Source organism: Triticum aestivum, chromosome 4B, assembly GCF_018294505.1.
Source record: "Triticum aestivum cultivar Chinese Spring chromosome 4B, IWGSC CS RefSeq v2.1, whole genome shotgun sequence".
Lineage (NCBI taxonomy): Eukaryota > Viridiplantae > Streptophyta > Magnoliopsida > Poales > Poaceae > Triticum > Triticum aestivum.
Genome location: NC_057804.1, coordinates 4,688,239 through 4,703,988, shown reverse-complemented (window position 1 = coordinate 4,703,988; position 15,750 = coordinate 4,688,239). Strand labels below are relative to the sequence as shown.

Genomic DNA, 15,750 nt, shown 5'->3' with positions numbered 1-15,750 from the left:
CACTGCCGTGCTCTCTCTCTCTCTCGCCGTGGTCACCGCCGTGCTCTCTGTCGCCGTGGTCACCGCCGCTGTCGCCCGCTTATATAGCACACCCGCAACGGCTCTCTCCTCAACGGCTCTCTGCTGGGTCCCACAAGCCACGCGTGCAACGGTCTGAATAAAGTTGGTCGTCTCTGCCGCCTGGTCCCGCCTGCAAGGGCCGAGTCAAAAGGTAGACCTGACAGAGACGGCGGAGTTCACGGAACGAGTCGGTGCGCACGGACTAGGGGCAAAACTGAGCACAATTCGCATCTAAGGGTAAAACTGAGCAGATGGACACCACTGAGGGCAAAAGGATAATTAACCCAAGAAAAAAACTGTTTCAGTCCTGCAAGGTAATTGTAGCAAATGATTGTACTGGGGCAACTTGAAGGGGGTAAAGGCATGGGATATCAACTAGTAGATCTTTCTGTTTTTTCAGCAATATTTTGCAAGAGAGTAGTCTAAGTAGTGGCCGTAAGCATCGTGGTGATATTTTTATTATTGGTTGCTTCAATCAACTCATTTTATTTTATTTTTTTGAGACTCTTCCATAGTAGAGCTACATATGTACCCCGTACTGAAACTGCATGCATGCATGCTCTGTTCTTCAGTCGATGGACTTAATTTTGAGCAACTGACACTACATGCATCGCATGCATTCTGGCTACAGTAGTTTTGATGGGATGTACTCAGAGCCTCAGGTGCTGCAGCGCAGAGCTACCGTCGAGGCCCTTGGCCCTGTTGTGCCGGACCAGCTCCGCCATTGTCGTGCTCCTGTACCGCGCCTCGCCGTCGGCGATGATTGGCGCTAGCACTCTCGTGGACGTGGCCACGTCCTGCCTTCGGAAGAAGCAGGCCACAGAGACGCGAGGCCCGATGCTCTGGGACACCACACGGTGCTCCACGCTCTTGAACCTGTCGTTGGAGACGATCTGCAGGAAGTCGCCGACGTTCACCACCAGCGCACCTTCCACCGCTGGCACGTCCACCCACACAGCCGATGACTTATTGTTGTTGTTGTTGACATCGCAGTCTTCCTCGAGAAGCACCTGGAGGCCACCGACGGCACCCTGGAGAAGCACGGCGAGGAAGCAAGGGTCAGAGTGGCGCGTGGTGCCCAGCGTCAGGTGCGGCTCCGGGCAGGGCGGGTAGTAGTGGCCGGCGAGCCTCTCCAGGCATGAGGCGTCCTCCTCCAGGTGGCCACTGCGAAGGCCCAGCGCTTCTGATAGTAGCTCAAGCAGGGTACGTCCCAGCTGCTCCATCATCTTGGCATACTTGGGTGCAATGCTCCTGCATGTGGGTGGGATCTCCTCGGGCGGCGGCAGCTCCGGCGCCGTATCGATGATCAAGGTGTCGCGCCAGTTGGCCGCCTGTGACTGGAACAAGTCGAAGATGCTCCAGTACCTCACAGGCCGACCATAGTCCCGGCCGTAGTAGAGCGCCTTGGCCCCTACCGGCTCCTCGTGGAAGCCCCGCACTGCCGCGAGCATCTCCGACATGACCGCCATGGGCACGCCGTGGTTCACCACCTGGAAGAAGCCCACCGTCTCTGCCGCCGCCTTCACTGCTGCAACCAGCTCAGCTCGCATGGATGGTGTGGTAGTAGTACCACACGTGGCAGCCGCGAGGTCGATGACCGGGATGGTGAAGTGGTGATCATGATCTGTGTGCTCTATGAGCAGTGAGTGGTGGAAGATGGAGGGGATGGTGGTGACGCCTGCATCGACGAGGCCCTTGACACCGGCCTTGGTGTCGTCGAAGGCCTTGACGGCACGAAGACGATCGGAGTCAGAGGCCATCAATTGTTGTGCTACTCCACTAGATGATTATTGCTACTCCTTTAAATCAACTCTGCAGGCCGGTGCAAAGCGTGCGAGATCGAAATCTCGATCCACTATTAATTTTCTGCATTACCTTTCTCTTCCCAACTGCTATGAAAGAGACAACCTAACTACTTAGCACTTGTTTATGCAATCAGTGCGGTGGTTGATCCATCATTGTGGCAGGTTATTGTTTCTGCAGTGCAACTAGTGGAGTATAGAATACCAGCTCAGGTTGATCCATCATTGTGGCAGATTGACACCGTTCAAGATTATTCAGAGATTTACACAAGTGTAGCATCCGTACTAATACTGAGGATGCATATGTAGGCACAAATAGTACAGCAGAATGCAGGAGTAAAAAAGATATAGACAACCATTGTGTGTTCATCATTCCGTAATGTTACAAACCGTCAGGAATAGACTTTAAAAATATTATGGGGTTATGCTCGGCCTCTGCATCACCATGATGCACACGGCCATACCATAGGGAATAGATGAACACAATGTTCACCACTCCACGTTATTACAAACCATAGAGAATAAACAAAATCCAGTGTTGATGGATGCACATTATTACAATCCAAAGGAAGCAAATGCACATTATTAATGAAATGAAATCACTAATACAAATTTGAATGTGTCCATCTTAGTTGCATGTAAGTGAAACTACCGAGGGTACTCTGCAGATAAGTTGAACTCATGTTCCATACTATATTGTCTGGTCGACTCCTCGGTGTTTCTTTCGCCTGTTGTACATGGATTTACATTATCTAAACTTTGTTCCGTAGACTCATGTGCGCCTTTGAGTGTCAACTCCACTTGTCTCATGGTAGGACGATCATCTCCTCTTAATTTGACGCATGCAACTGCGATAGCAGCCACTTCTTCGACTTTTTTGCCTCCTTCTTCCATAACTTGTGGATCTAATATCTCCAATAATTGTCCTTTTCCAAATAAGGTAACAAAATGTGCAACAAGGCTCTCATCATTCGAGGACAAATACAAAAATGGTTTCTTCCTGGTTAGTAGTTCCACAAGGACGACCCCAAAACTGTAAACATCACTTTTCTCAGTTAGCCGTCCTGTGTAAAAATACATAGGATCCCAATAACCTCTCGTACCTTGGGCCATTGTCATAACCCCAGATATATCCATCGGAATGTACCGTGAAGCTCCAAAATCAGCTACCTTTGCTGTCAGGGTATCATCCAAAAGTATGTTTGCAGACTTGACATCTCTATGAACAATAGGTATTGATGCATCTGAGTGAAGATATGCGAGAGATTTTGCTGCCTCGGTGGCAATCCTCAACCTATCATTCCAAGACAATGATTTCGGTCCTTCGATATGAAGATGCTCGTAAAGCGTCCCATTAGATATGAATTCATAGACCAACATCGGGACTTCAGTTTCAAGGCAACAACCATAGAGTTTTACTACATTTCTATGGTTGATTTGTGATAGGATAGCTACCTCATTGATAAACCCATCGATCTCCTGCTGTACCACCTTCTTGGGTTTCTTGATGGCCACAATATGTTGGTTCGATAAAATTCCTTTGTAAACAATACCATGCCCTCCACCGCCAACAATGAGATCTTTATCAAAACAATGTGTTGCCTTCTCTAGCTCTTCCAAGGTTATGATCATTCTTTCCGCAATACCAGCACTTTGGGATACCAATTGCTGCAACAGTTGTCCGCGATTTTGTTGGAAGAACTTGCGCTTTAACATTTGAGACCTCCGCTGTTTAAGTTTCTTCTTAATAAAAATTCCAGTGAGAAAAAATACTACTAGTCCGGCTCCAGCAGCAATTCCTATGACGATGCTCATACCTAAAAGTATATACAATATCGTTACATATTTATCTACTACATATAACTTATATATAATTGCAGATATTATGTTGCAAACAGTGCTCACCTTTAAATTTTCTACGGCCACCGCCTGCAGAAGACAAGAAAAAAAGAGAGGGAGCAAGTATAATTAAATTAACATACTTATGAACATAGTAGTACGGGTAAACAATAAAACAAATTAACCTCACGCATGCGCGTGGGTGCTAACCTTCGCATCCGTCGACAAGATATGGGTTTCCATCGTAACCTGTGTTGCAGTGACATGAATAGCCTCTAATCCTTGGTTTGCAGAAGCTGTTCTTGCTCCTACAGATGCCAGGACACTTAATATATTGTTGCGAGCTCTCGTTAGTCTTCAACCCCAAGCCACTAGGTTGCATTTGCAAGACCTCCCAGTCTAGACCTAAGGGGACCTCCAGTATGGCTCCTCGATTTTCTTTCCATGACGATCGGGGAAGCTGGGAAAAGACTCGACGCTTGTTGAACCATCCTTCCTCTGCGATGAACGTGTATGCGTCTGGAAATTCCTTATCAGAGGCACAAATTTCCAATGACTTGAACCAGAATTCACTAGGCATGCCATTCTTCGACATGGAGATGCGTGCTTGGCAGCAACCCATGCCATAGCAGTAATCATCGTCAATGCCAGCTGCACTCGCTGCATCAAAGGTTCCATTTTTGTTTGCGGAACAAAAGGTGGAACAACCACCGAGGATGGTCCGATTGCTATCCCCGACTGAGAGCCCCGCCTGCACACTGCACCCAGTGACAACGATCTCATTGCTGGTTGACAACGAGTAGGGCACTGTGTCACCATGGCCCATCCAGAGATGTGTGAGCGTCATCCCGATTCTGGCACCACAAACCTGGAGAAGTAGTTGGTCGGTGTTGATGACGCGCAGTGTGTTGTTAGGGAGAGAGATGTCTAGAACTCGGAGTGTACCGAGCATCAGTTGTGGGGGGTCGCGGCTTGTGTCACATGTGAGGTTAAAACCTGGAAGGTAGCACTTGGGCGGACCTATGCCAAATGGGTATGGCACACTCAGGTTGCCGCATGATGTGCTACAGTTACTTGCACTTGCACCTGCGTACACGCAAACATCAATTAAACGTCAATAGTTATCCATTTTATCCGCCATCTCAATGTAGCATCAATGCACCTTGATTCGCAGACAGTACATGCATCTAGATTTGCAGACAGTACATGGATCGGTACACTAACTAGAAATAAATAGCTAAGAGAAAACAGCTTAAGAAAGTGCAGAATGCATGTTCTGCAACTATTCCATACTCCGTATTACATATAAACATCCCATGAACTTACAGTTCAATGAAATGTGAAATTTAACAAAAATGTTACTTCAAACTTGTAGTCTATTTATTTTTCATAGTAGCATATATATGTTCTCCATCAGATGCCTTTTCACTACAAAAAAATTAGAGTTTAGCCCCTAACCACAATCAGATATTGGACCAACTATGGATTAAGTGTGTATACAACAGAATGGGATTGAACCCATGGAACTGATGATGGCTGGGTGACGTACAACTCAAAGGGTGACTATGACCAACATTAAAAGAACAAACAATTTAGAAAGAGACATTCTCAAAACTGTTGTGACGATGTTAGTTTTTAAGAATTATACTATAGTAACTCAGATATTTGTATATATGCAGCATTGCTAGTACCCTGCACGTACTGGGGTTCATGGTGTATTAATAACTAAGTTAATGCATGGTCTACCAAAGATCAGAGATTTATAGACCATGAACCTCAGCATATAATGGGGAAAAAAAGATACACATATCCGCCCCAAATTAAGTTTCAGCCTTGGCTCACCTACGACTTTACTGAAGCAGCCACCAGGCGTATTGGGGTCGCCACTGGTTCCCTGTTGGCAGTGGCACTGGAACGAACCAACTGTATTGGTACATTGGCCGAAGCACCCATAATCTTCCGACCGCTTGCATTCGTCGATGTCTGCAGTTAGACATAATAGTAAGATTATGACTGTAAGGAATTTTGCTTTGGTGTACTCCCCTAGAAGAGTTTATCGATTCCGATGCAGATTAAAGGTGGGACTGGAAGAGAGGTACCCTCCAGTAAGCAGTTTTGATATGCTCCTCTTACCTTCTTTTTTCACATGAGAGGTATAAGAGTATATATTAGATCGGAATAGTTGATCTCATTAATTAGTGGCCTTATTAACTCTTACCTCCTTACCTCACATGTAAAAAAGAAGAGGTAAGAGGGAGCATGTTAAATTTTCCCTCAATAAAAAGGATAATATAGTCTTTTATATCCAAGTCAATCTGTTCGACGTGTTTGATCTCCAAGTTAATACAGTGATAGCCTTTCTAAGTTATTGTATAACTCGTGCAAGATTTATCGAAGCAAAACTCGTCTGCCTGTAGATACACTAGTAATCACTTCTGCTTCGGTACAACTACCCTAAACACAAGAACGGTTGAGATTGGTCCGTAGCCTTTCGTAATAAAAGGCATGCTTGTCCTATTTTAAATAAGCTTGGGCCGCCTGTCAGCATTGTACGTAAAAATACGTACTCCTATCCACGTTGTTCGGCCATTTATCGGTCATTTTTCACTGAGAAAACTCCAGAAAGTACAAAACTTGTTGAAAACGAAAACAACTTGGCATGACGGACTGAATCGGTGATACAAGGTGATGGAAAAATTATGACCATGTGACGGTGTAAAATACCAGGTGTTCACGAACGGACCCTTCTGGCCTACCCAAACACCCTCTGTCAAACATGGTTTTTTGTTGTACATGTAAGGAATGACCCCTCTAACATGGGTTTTTGTTGTACATGTCAGGATTGACCCTAAGTTTTGCCACCAAGAGTGCATGCCCATGGTAGGCATACATGCCTAGTTTGAATGATTCGTACAACATTTGCACGCTGTGACACGTCGGGACATTTATCGACCTTTTTCACTAAGAAAACTCAAGAAAATACCAAACTTGTCGAAAACGAAAACAACCTGGCATTGCGTGGCATGACTTGGTGATACAAGGTGACGGGAAAAATTAGGGTCATTCGATGTATGTAAAAAACCAGGTGTTCACAAACAGAACCTTCTGGCATATCCGAACACTCTCTGTCTAACATGGTTTTTTTGTTGGACATGTGAGGAGTGACCCCAAAATTTTTCACCAAAGGTGTGTTCACATGGTAGGCATCCATGTCTGGTTCAAATGAATTCTGACACTGTTTACACGTTGCGACATGTACGGCCGTTTATCAACCTTTTTTTCACTGAGAAAATTCCAAAAAATACAAAATTTGTCAAAAACGAAAACAACTTGGCATAATGGCATGAGTTGGTGCTACAAGGTGATGGAAAAATTTGGGACCATTTGACGGATGTCAAAAACAAGGTGTTCACAATTGGACCATTCTGGCCTATCTGAACACAATCTATCTAACATGCTTTTTTTTGGACATGTGAGGAATGACCCCTGCTTTTGCCACCAAGGGTGCATGCCCATGGTAGGCATCGATGCCAGGTTCGAACGAATTCGGAATCCCTTTGCACGATGCGAGACGTTCGGTCATTTATCGACCTTTTTTCAGCAGAAAACTACAAAAAATACGAAACTTATCCAAAACAAAAACAACTAGGCAGGAATTGGCTATACAAGGTGGTGAAAAAAAGTTGAGGTCATTTGACGAACATTGAAAAACGAGGTGCTCACAACTAGCTCGCCCGCCCGCCCGCTTTTGCTCGCTCCCCCCCCCCCCCCCCCCCCCTCGAACAACTTTTTCTTGCTTTTTTCTGTTGGTCTGGTAAGGAGAAAACCAGCCTGTTTTTTTATACCATTGAAAGAAAATCAGGAAATCAAGAAAGTTCACAAAAAATCCAGAAAAGATCACTGAAAAGGAAGAGTTCATCGATACTGAAAATGACTTCATAAAAGTTGAGAAAGTTCATCGATTTTAGAAAATAAGTTTATCTATTTAAGAAAAAAAATCACCAATTTGAAAAAAGTTCATGGATTTTGAAAAAAATGTTCATCGTATTTGAAAAAGCTCATGTATTTTTAAAAATTCATGAGATTTTGAAAAAGTTGACAAAATTTGGGACAGATAAGTTCGCACAGATTTGAAAAGAACAACAAAAAGGAAAAAAAACGCACATATTTGTGAAAAAGATCACGAATTTGACTAAAACAGAAAAAAAAAAAAGGAAAAAAGAAAATAAAATAAAAAGCCGACCAGCGAACAACAAGTAAGAAAAAACGTAGGCCTCCTCGTTGGTTATCATGGGTTGTTGTGAACCTTGAGGTTGCGACTTCGAATCCCACGTGCAAACCCATTGTTTGAACTTTAGCAGCAAAAAGGAACTGTAAAATGGGCCGGCCTAGGACGGATGGCTGGGCCGGCAGGGGAGGCGGCCAGCTGTTCGGATGTGCAAACGCTTATGTGTACGTCCCGCAAGGAAACCATACTGCCCTTATACATTTAGTGAAGGACGTTGTACCTAAGCGGGACTAGTAATTAAGCTAACAAGTGCAAACCGAGTGTCCTAATTCTGAACTCATGGATTTAACTAGTACGCCACATTTATTTGAATATATATGCTATATCAAAATGAACGGGATTTTCTCGAGAAATCTAATAAATTGTTAGATTTGGATATAGAAATTATTGTGGGCGTGGGGGGATGAAGGCTAGCTTTGTTTTATAATAAACCTGTTCACAGTAAGATTATCATTGTAACTACTTGTAGTTCTATATGTAATAAACCTGTTGTGGTACGCCTAATACAGATGTGTTTATTGACAAATATAACTATGTTTTGTCATCCCTGAAGGCATAACTCGTATATAGCATATTTCCCGCAAAAAAAAAAAAAACTGTCGTATATATAGCATATGTAAACAGGAATGGATCATCAAACCTTGGCATCCGTTGGTGATGTAAGGATTGCCCTGGTAACCCCTTCTGCAGGAGCACAAGTAGCCGCCTCTTTGGCCTTCTGTGCAGATGGTGTGGTTGCTCCTGCAGGCCCTAGCACACCCCTCCGAACTCTGCAATCCCTGTGTGCCGTTGTCGATGATGATCTCCCATTCGAGCATAAAGGGAGCTTGTATGAAGGGCTTCTTCTTCTTCTGCGACTGCGAGCCGCTCAACGCATCAAACCAGCCGTTGGACGCGACGATGACGCGCGCGGGGCCGTCGCTGCGGTTCCACCCGAAGGACTCGAGCTCCACGTCGTAGGACGTGATGGGGACGAGCTGGCCTGACCCAGCAAGCACCTCGCGGTTGATGACGATCGACGCCTGGCAGCAGCCCCAGCCGGAGCAGCTAGCGCATCCTGCTCTCCCGCCACGACGGAATGTACGAGTCTTCCCCGTTTTGGCAGAAGGAGGCGCAGCTGCTCATGATCATGTCGCCGTTCCTGAGGGTCGCGCGGGCGTTGCAGCCCACGAGGATGAAGCTGTTAGAGTCCGACACCGTGTACGGCCCGCTGTCGCTGAGGCCGCCACCAAGCGTGCCGTTGAGCTCGCCGGTGTAGATGACTTCTACCTGGCTGTTGTAGAGCCCGGAGACCTGAAGGGTGCGGTCGCCAAGGAGGAGCCGCGGCGGACTGCTTGACCGGTCGCAGGTGAGGTTGAACCCCGGCGAGTGGTAGCAGTAGGACGGGCCAATGCCGAACGGGTACCACACGCTTATGTTGCCGCAGCTAGTGTCGCAGGCTGACGTCCCTAATGACGGCGCCGGTGCAGCTGCTGCTCCGGTGGACAGTGGCAGCGCCACGAGCAGTAGCGCCGCTGCCGTCGAGAACCACATGGCTGTGTGGTGGTGCTCCATTGATTGACGGTTCTATGACTTCTCTTTGTCTCTCTCTGCCATATTGGCCTTATTGGTAGGAGTTAAATAAAGTATAGACAGCCGGCCCATCGATCAGGACCACGCGCACTGCACGGCAGAACCGACGACTAGCTACGGTCGTCCATGCATGCATCCAAACGAGTTTGCTGTCTGGACCTCCACACACGGGTTATAGTAACATCCAGTCCGTACGCGCTAAAGAAAAGATATGGTATATTTATTTTTAGCTAGTCAGGATGGAAATGTTACTATCTTCATAGTGCATAGTGTTGTAGAAATAGTAGTAGTATCATATATGATTGCATTTATTAGCTTGCAGATTTAACTTTTCTTTAAAAGCGTTAAGTGACAATAGTAAGATAATATGTTATCGCAAAGACCTCCCTCATTAACTAGCTACCACCAAAACAAATTTATCTTTGGTTGTGTTATGTTACTGGCTAAATTATTCCTACTATGACTAACCTAACTGATAGCTAGCTGCTGGTTCTGTTTCTCGGAAACTAACCAAAAGCCATCCGCATAGCATAGTCAGTCATGCCAATTTGGTGAGATCGAGGAGTCAACTCAACTAGAACTGGAACCATTATTGCGGTATGTTACTCCCTTCCTGGAACCATGGCTAGGCTGCCCATTTCTAAGTGTAATTAGGTAATTAGCTGCGTCGGAACAAAGGGATAAATATTGTAATGAGTTAACATGATTGTTCACCAAAAAGATTACTCTAGCCCGCCAAAATACCCCGTAACATTCCAACCAAGCCATATAATTTTAGATTTTCTGTGTGGCAAAAGTATTAGGGATAATTGGTTTTATACCCTTAGTTTTTTCCCCCTCGTCAGGATTGCCCATTGTTTCTGAAAACACGTGGTTTTGCCCAACTCACTTTGGTCGTCTTGTGCTTTTGCCCTTTGACCGTTTGACCGCCACTTTTAAAACTTCATAACTAATTTATACTAAATCAAAAAAATGCAAATAAGATAACAAAATGTTTGCAAAACATCACATGTATGTGAGTGTCACTTGCATTCATGACAAAAGTATTGGTAAGTGCCCGTCTGAGTTTTAGCTCTTATGATACCACCATGAAAACTAAAATCTAAATAATTCAAAAAAAAAGTTGGTGGCAAAGAATGACAAATGTTTTACGTGCTTGCCAAGTTTCCATTTTTTTTGAATCGTTTTACATTTTATTGTTCATGATGGTATCATAAGAGCTAAAACTCGGATGGGCACTTACCAAAACTTTTGTCATGAATGCAAGTGACATTGACATACGGGTGATGTTTTTTCTACATTTTGGTATCTTATTTGCATTTTTTTAATTTAGTATGAATCAGTTATGAAGTTTTCAAATTGGTGGTCAAACAGTCAAAGGAAAAAAGCACAAGACGACCAAAGTGGGTTGGGCAAGACCTCATGTTTTCAGAAACTAGGGCCAATCCTGACTAGGGGGACACAACTAAGGGTATAAACCAATTATCCCAAAGTATTAGCCTCTAAAATTCCTTTTAGATGCTAATGCTTGGCCATTGCTCTACTTTTTAGGAATTTTAGGGATGAACTTGTTATCACTTACAAATCCACACTTGGGATATAATGAGGAATGTAATGCTGAACTTGCCATTGTTAAACATGATCTTCTTACCAGTATTATATATATCATCAAGTTACCAAGCTAACAAGAACCAAAATCAGCAAACAATAAAGCTTCTAGACGAACATACATTACAAACTAAGTTCAGGGCGTTAAACCGGTTGCTGGATGTAGTAGAACCAATAATAGTTGAGTTTAGACCATAGATGTTCTGTTTTCTCACATCTCAATGACAAAGCTCCTCTAGATTTGTACGGATGCTACAAGGAAGTATGATACAAGATAAGGCACATCACGTAGTCAAACTGATCATGGGCTTGTTGCTGGCGTCGGTGTTAGCTTCCACTCCGCCCATTTCTCTAGCCTTGTGGCTAATCCCAATTGGCGGTTCATTTCTACTCTGATCCTACACTTAGTGTGTGTGTGCGTGTTTCCTCAACATGACAGTAGAGAGGTCGAATTGGTCAGCTTCGGGCAACGATTGACGGGCGGGTGTGACTCTAGGGTGATTGTGACAGGTGTAGGATTCTCCCGACGCTGCTGCGTAGGAGGGAGTGGAGGAGTTGGGGCAGTGCAGTTCAAAGACCCTATGTAGCGTGATTTTAGGATCCAAGGAGGAGGCACATAATGTCTCCCAGTTATTTTTTTGCTAGGAGGGAAAACAAGACAATCTAGACTAAAGACCAGCGAAATAAAGCCTAGTTGCGTATTTCACCGATTTGCTCCCTAAATTTGACCTTTCACTGTGCTAGATCCACATGTGGTGGTGGAAGGGGGTAGGAAGGTGGAAGAAGTAGCTATGTTGGCAGTGGCAGACGCGAGGATTGAAAAAGACCACGGCCCATCCACGAGGCAAGGGGTGATGAATTTTTCGTTGCTTTTTCTTCGAATGAGTCCCACATTTAATGGATATAGCCACAAAGGGGTCAAAATGTCTACAAAATTTTTCAGAGATGGTCAAAGCCCTTTTATTGGACGAAAGCTAAACAAGAGTGCATTTTCATAAGCACACCAGACGGAAGAGGTGCAGATTTGAGCAACCTCAAAATTAGACGTAAATCTGAGTATTGAGTTTGAGTTAGGATCAAATAAATGACCCAATAAAATGACATGGTAGTAATCATGATGAGTACTCTTTGTCTATTTTTACTTTGTATATAAGGTTTACTTTACGTCAAGCTTTGTAAGCTTTAACAAAGTTCAAAGGAAAATTTTCAATATCACAATACCAAATCAATATAAATAGACCCGTCATGAAATATGTTTTACATTTTAATTATTTGGTCATATTTAGCATACATCGAGACCATTTGTTAATAGAGAGTTTGTTTATATTGGTCAGGCAACCCATGCATGCATACAACCAACTTGACAATGGCCGTCTACCCTTGATTACGTTGCAATAATATACACCGAAAATTGACAGAGAACGCGGAAGTTGCCTTAGCCAAGTCGATGCAAGCACTTGGTCACGGGATAGACCAAGTGGTGGCAAGTGGATGCAGGCTCCGAGATCTGAGTTTTTCAATTAAGATTCTGTAGCAAGTGGTGGCACGAGGCCAAGAGCAAGTAGTACTACTCCCTCCATTTCAAAATATAGTGTGCCTGCATTTTCCAAGGTCCAACTTTGACCATACGTTCAACTAACAAGACCGACTACGACTGGAGAAAAAATTATATAATTGAAAACTTATTTTAAATACGAATTCACTGGTATAACTTTTGCTCCGGCTCCAGTCGGTCTCATTGGTTAAATTTATGATCAAAGTTGAAGCACGGGAATAGAGGAATCACTATATTGTGGAACGGAGAGAGTAGTAGCATCACACTTGCCGGTCACATCGATCAATATGTATGCGTCATTGCCACGACGTCATGGATGAGAAGGACTACAAAATCGACGGATTCATGCATACCATCTTGTCAGGCCAGAACCAACCTTTGATTGGATGGTTTTCATAGACAGTGGTATCCCCAGCCTCCAGTGTTTAAGTTTATAGTGCTCGCATTTATTTTAGAATTTCTCACAATTCGTGTTCAGTGGAAGGAGACGTTTCCGTTGACTACGAGGTGCCTTTGGTGACTTCATTAATCTCAAAATGATATTGCCGGCCCAGTCTCTCAAAGGTGCTCATAGGGGTAGAAGGTGCTCATAGTGTTCATACTGTTCATAGTGTTTAGTGTATGTGCGCATATATGATCACCTATGTCAAAAATACCTTGACAGGCCAGTATTTATGTGTATGTACGTTCAAATTTTTATTTGCTGGGTCGTACACACCGATCCAGAAACTTGTACCTCTTTCTCCTTATGTCCTAACAAACACCCAGGCTAGCAATATTTGCAGAAACTCTGAAATTATGGAAAGACAAAAAAGATTTACGGGTGGATGTACCCAGGGCCGGTCTTGTGATTTTGGGAGCCCGGGCTAAACCAAAACTGAGGGCCCTTAGTATAAACAATATAGTAATAATAATGGATATATGCATACATGAAATTTTACGTATAAACACTTAAATGCATCAAAAACATTATACATATTAAATAATTATACATATTGCCTTTAAAAATTAATCCTGAACGCAAAGTTACTTATGATGGCGTCCATGTCAATCTAATACAATACTTTTTCTCAATGCATAGCGTTGCGAACCCATTTAAACTCTCTTACTTATTTTCTCAAATTGTTCTTTAATAATTATATCTTTGCAAAGCTTCTTTCAGCCGATGCAACAGATATATGCCTATAAATAAGATGATAAGAAACATAGGCATCTCTACTCCTAATGAAGCAGCTGGTAGTCTCGCTTCCAGGTTTTTTTTCGTCCCACCACTTTCGTCCGGTTTTTTTTCATAGGTAACCATCGTAGATTTTTTTCGATGCTGGTTTCTTATTTACCGGTTTATTTACCCCTCAGCTCTTTCCTTGCAAATCAGCACTTTCCAAACGTGCACGCAATCACGGATCTAAATTTACTAACTTATCCAAATCAACCGATACCTTCCATTATTGCAAATTTCTTTAGGAAACAAATAATAGATTTTAAGGAAACAAATAAAAGATTTTAAAGACGCATCATACTTTACTAACAATCACTAAAAATCAAATCTAAATTAATTAACCTTACCTTAAATCACTCAATCACTTTAATTAGAAAACATTTTCTTTCCTAACTGCACCCCGCTTAGTGTGCACATAACAATCCGAAGTAATTAGAGTCACATGATTGAATCCATTTATTTAGAGCGACATGATTGAATTCATTTATTAACAATAATCCTCACCAAAAGTGCGTTTAGAAATTTTAGAGGGCGGACCAAAACTCTGCCATCCGCTCGCCCGCGTTTGTTTAGGTACAGGAAAAAATGGCATATGGAAACAACACGACCGGGGCGGCGGCGCAATCTTCGGGGATAGGGGATCGGAGGAGAAGGATTGGCCTGGCAGCATGATCGGGGTGCTTCCCCGCGGCTGCGGCCGTCCTCGCGATGCCACCTATCCGAAATCAACGCTGCTCCCTGCCGTCAGCCGAGGCGACACCGCCTGCCCTCCTACCCACGGTCCGCTGCCGCGTGCGGCTACGGCGGGAGGAGTAGCGACGGGGCCGAGGTCCTTCATGCGTTCCGGGATGGAGGCCATGATTTCGTCGAGGTCGTTGCTGCCTCCTACACTCAGGGTGTGTCGCCGAGATCGAGGCGAGCATGAGGAGCTGTGGCCACCGCCATGGTCACCCCATCGCAGGGGATGGAGCACGCCGTCGGCCTACAGCTTGTGGAGATCACTGTTGCTCTTCAGGTCGCGTGGTGACCGGATCTTGCCGATGTGTCCCTCCTCGACGACCTCCTCTTCGCCCGGTTGGCCGGCATGGATCTCGCCACTGCCGCCCTCAACTTCTCTGCGTCGAGCTCGACGGTCAGCCGCCATGGATCCCCCAGCTGGAGGGTCACGTGAACCAGCCGTCCTCCCATGCTGCAGCGGTGAGAAGGTGACATGGCTCTCCGTACACGAAGAGTGGAGTTTAGTCAAGTACTTATATACTTGGCCTCTACTGCTGCTCCATGTACATGGAGAAAAACAGACAACCGCTCATTCATGCTTCGTTCCACTCCTTTGCGCTACATTACTGGAGGTGACATTTTCCTATCTCTTTATGTTGTAACAAGCCTGCTGCCTAAATAGTTAATGGATTTTTTATTTAAATTTATCGCTGCTTAGTGCTTTGTTGCAATTGTTCACCCAAGATTCTTATATATAATCTGAGCGTATGTAGGCATACTTAGCTTTGCTATTCCATTTTTTCTGGCGCATAGAAATAAGAGTATTGTCCAGGTTAGGTATTCAATTGAGTATGGTATTTGGATTGCTATCAGAATGTCTTTTCTATGCATGTGATTTCTCACATCTGGTTATAATATTTGTGAAGACGTGCATTGCACGTGCACTTGGAAGCGGGCCCGTGGCCCGCGCTGGATGGCGCCGACGCCGACCCGAGCCACCTCGTCCGCGTATTCTTGGAGCTGTGGCTGGTCGATTTACATGAAATTAATTCCCTCAGTTCTGGTGGCAAATATAATACACATAATTCAT

At 44.3% G+C, this 15,750-nt stretch overlaps 1 protein-coding gene and 1 pseudogene across 1 annotated transcript; both read right to left on the bottom strand.

Moving 5' to 3' along the window:
- Positions 1–526: 526 nt before the first annotated feature.
- LOC123090503 (1-aminocyclopropane-1-carboxylate oxidase homolog 1-like) lies at positions 527–1,890 on the bottom strand. Its single transcript, XM_044511805.1, has one exon. The coding sequence runs from the start codon at positions 1,818–1,820 to the stop codon at positions 711–713; it is 1,110 nt and encodes a 369-aa protein (XP_044367740.1). The 5' UTR covers positions 1,821–1,890; the 3' UTR covers positions 527–710.
- A 281-nt stretch (positions 1,891–2,171) lies between these two features.
- LOC123090501 (wall-associated receptor kinase 5-like) lies at positions 2,172–14,015 on the bottom strand (annotated as a pseudogene).
- Positions 14,016–15,750: the final 1,735 nt, after the last annotated feature.

Coding starts and splice junctions, on each gene's coding strand:
- LOC123090503 (XM_044511805.1), bottom strand. CDS start 1,820: ATGGCCTCTGACTCCGATCGTCTTCGTGCCGTCAAGGCCTTCGACGAC.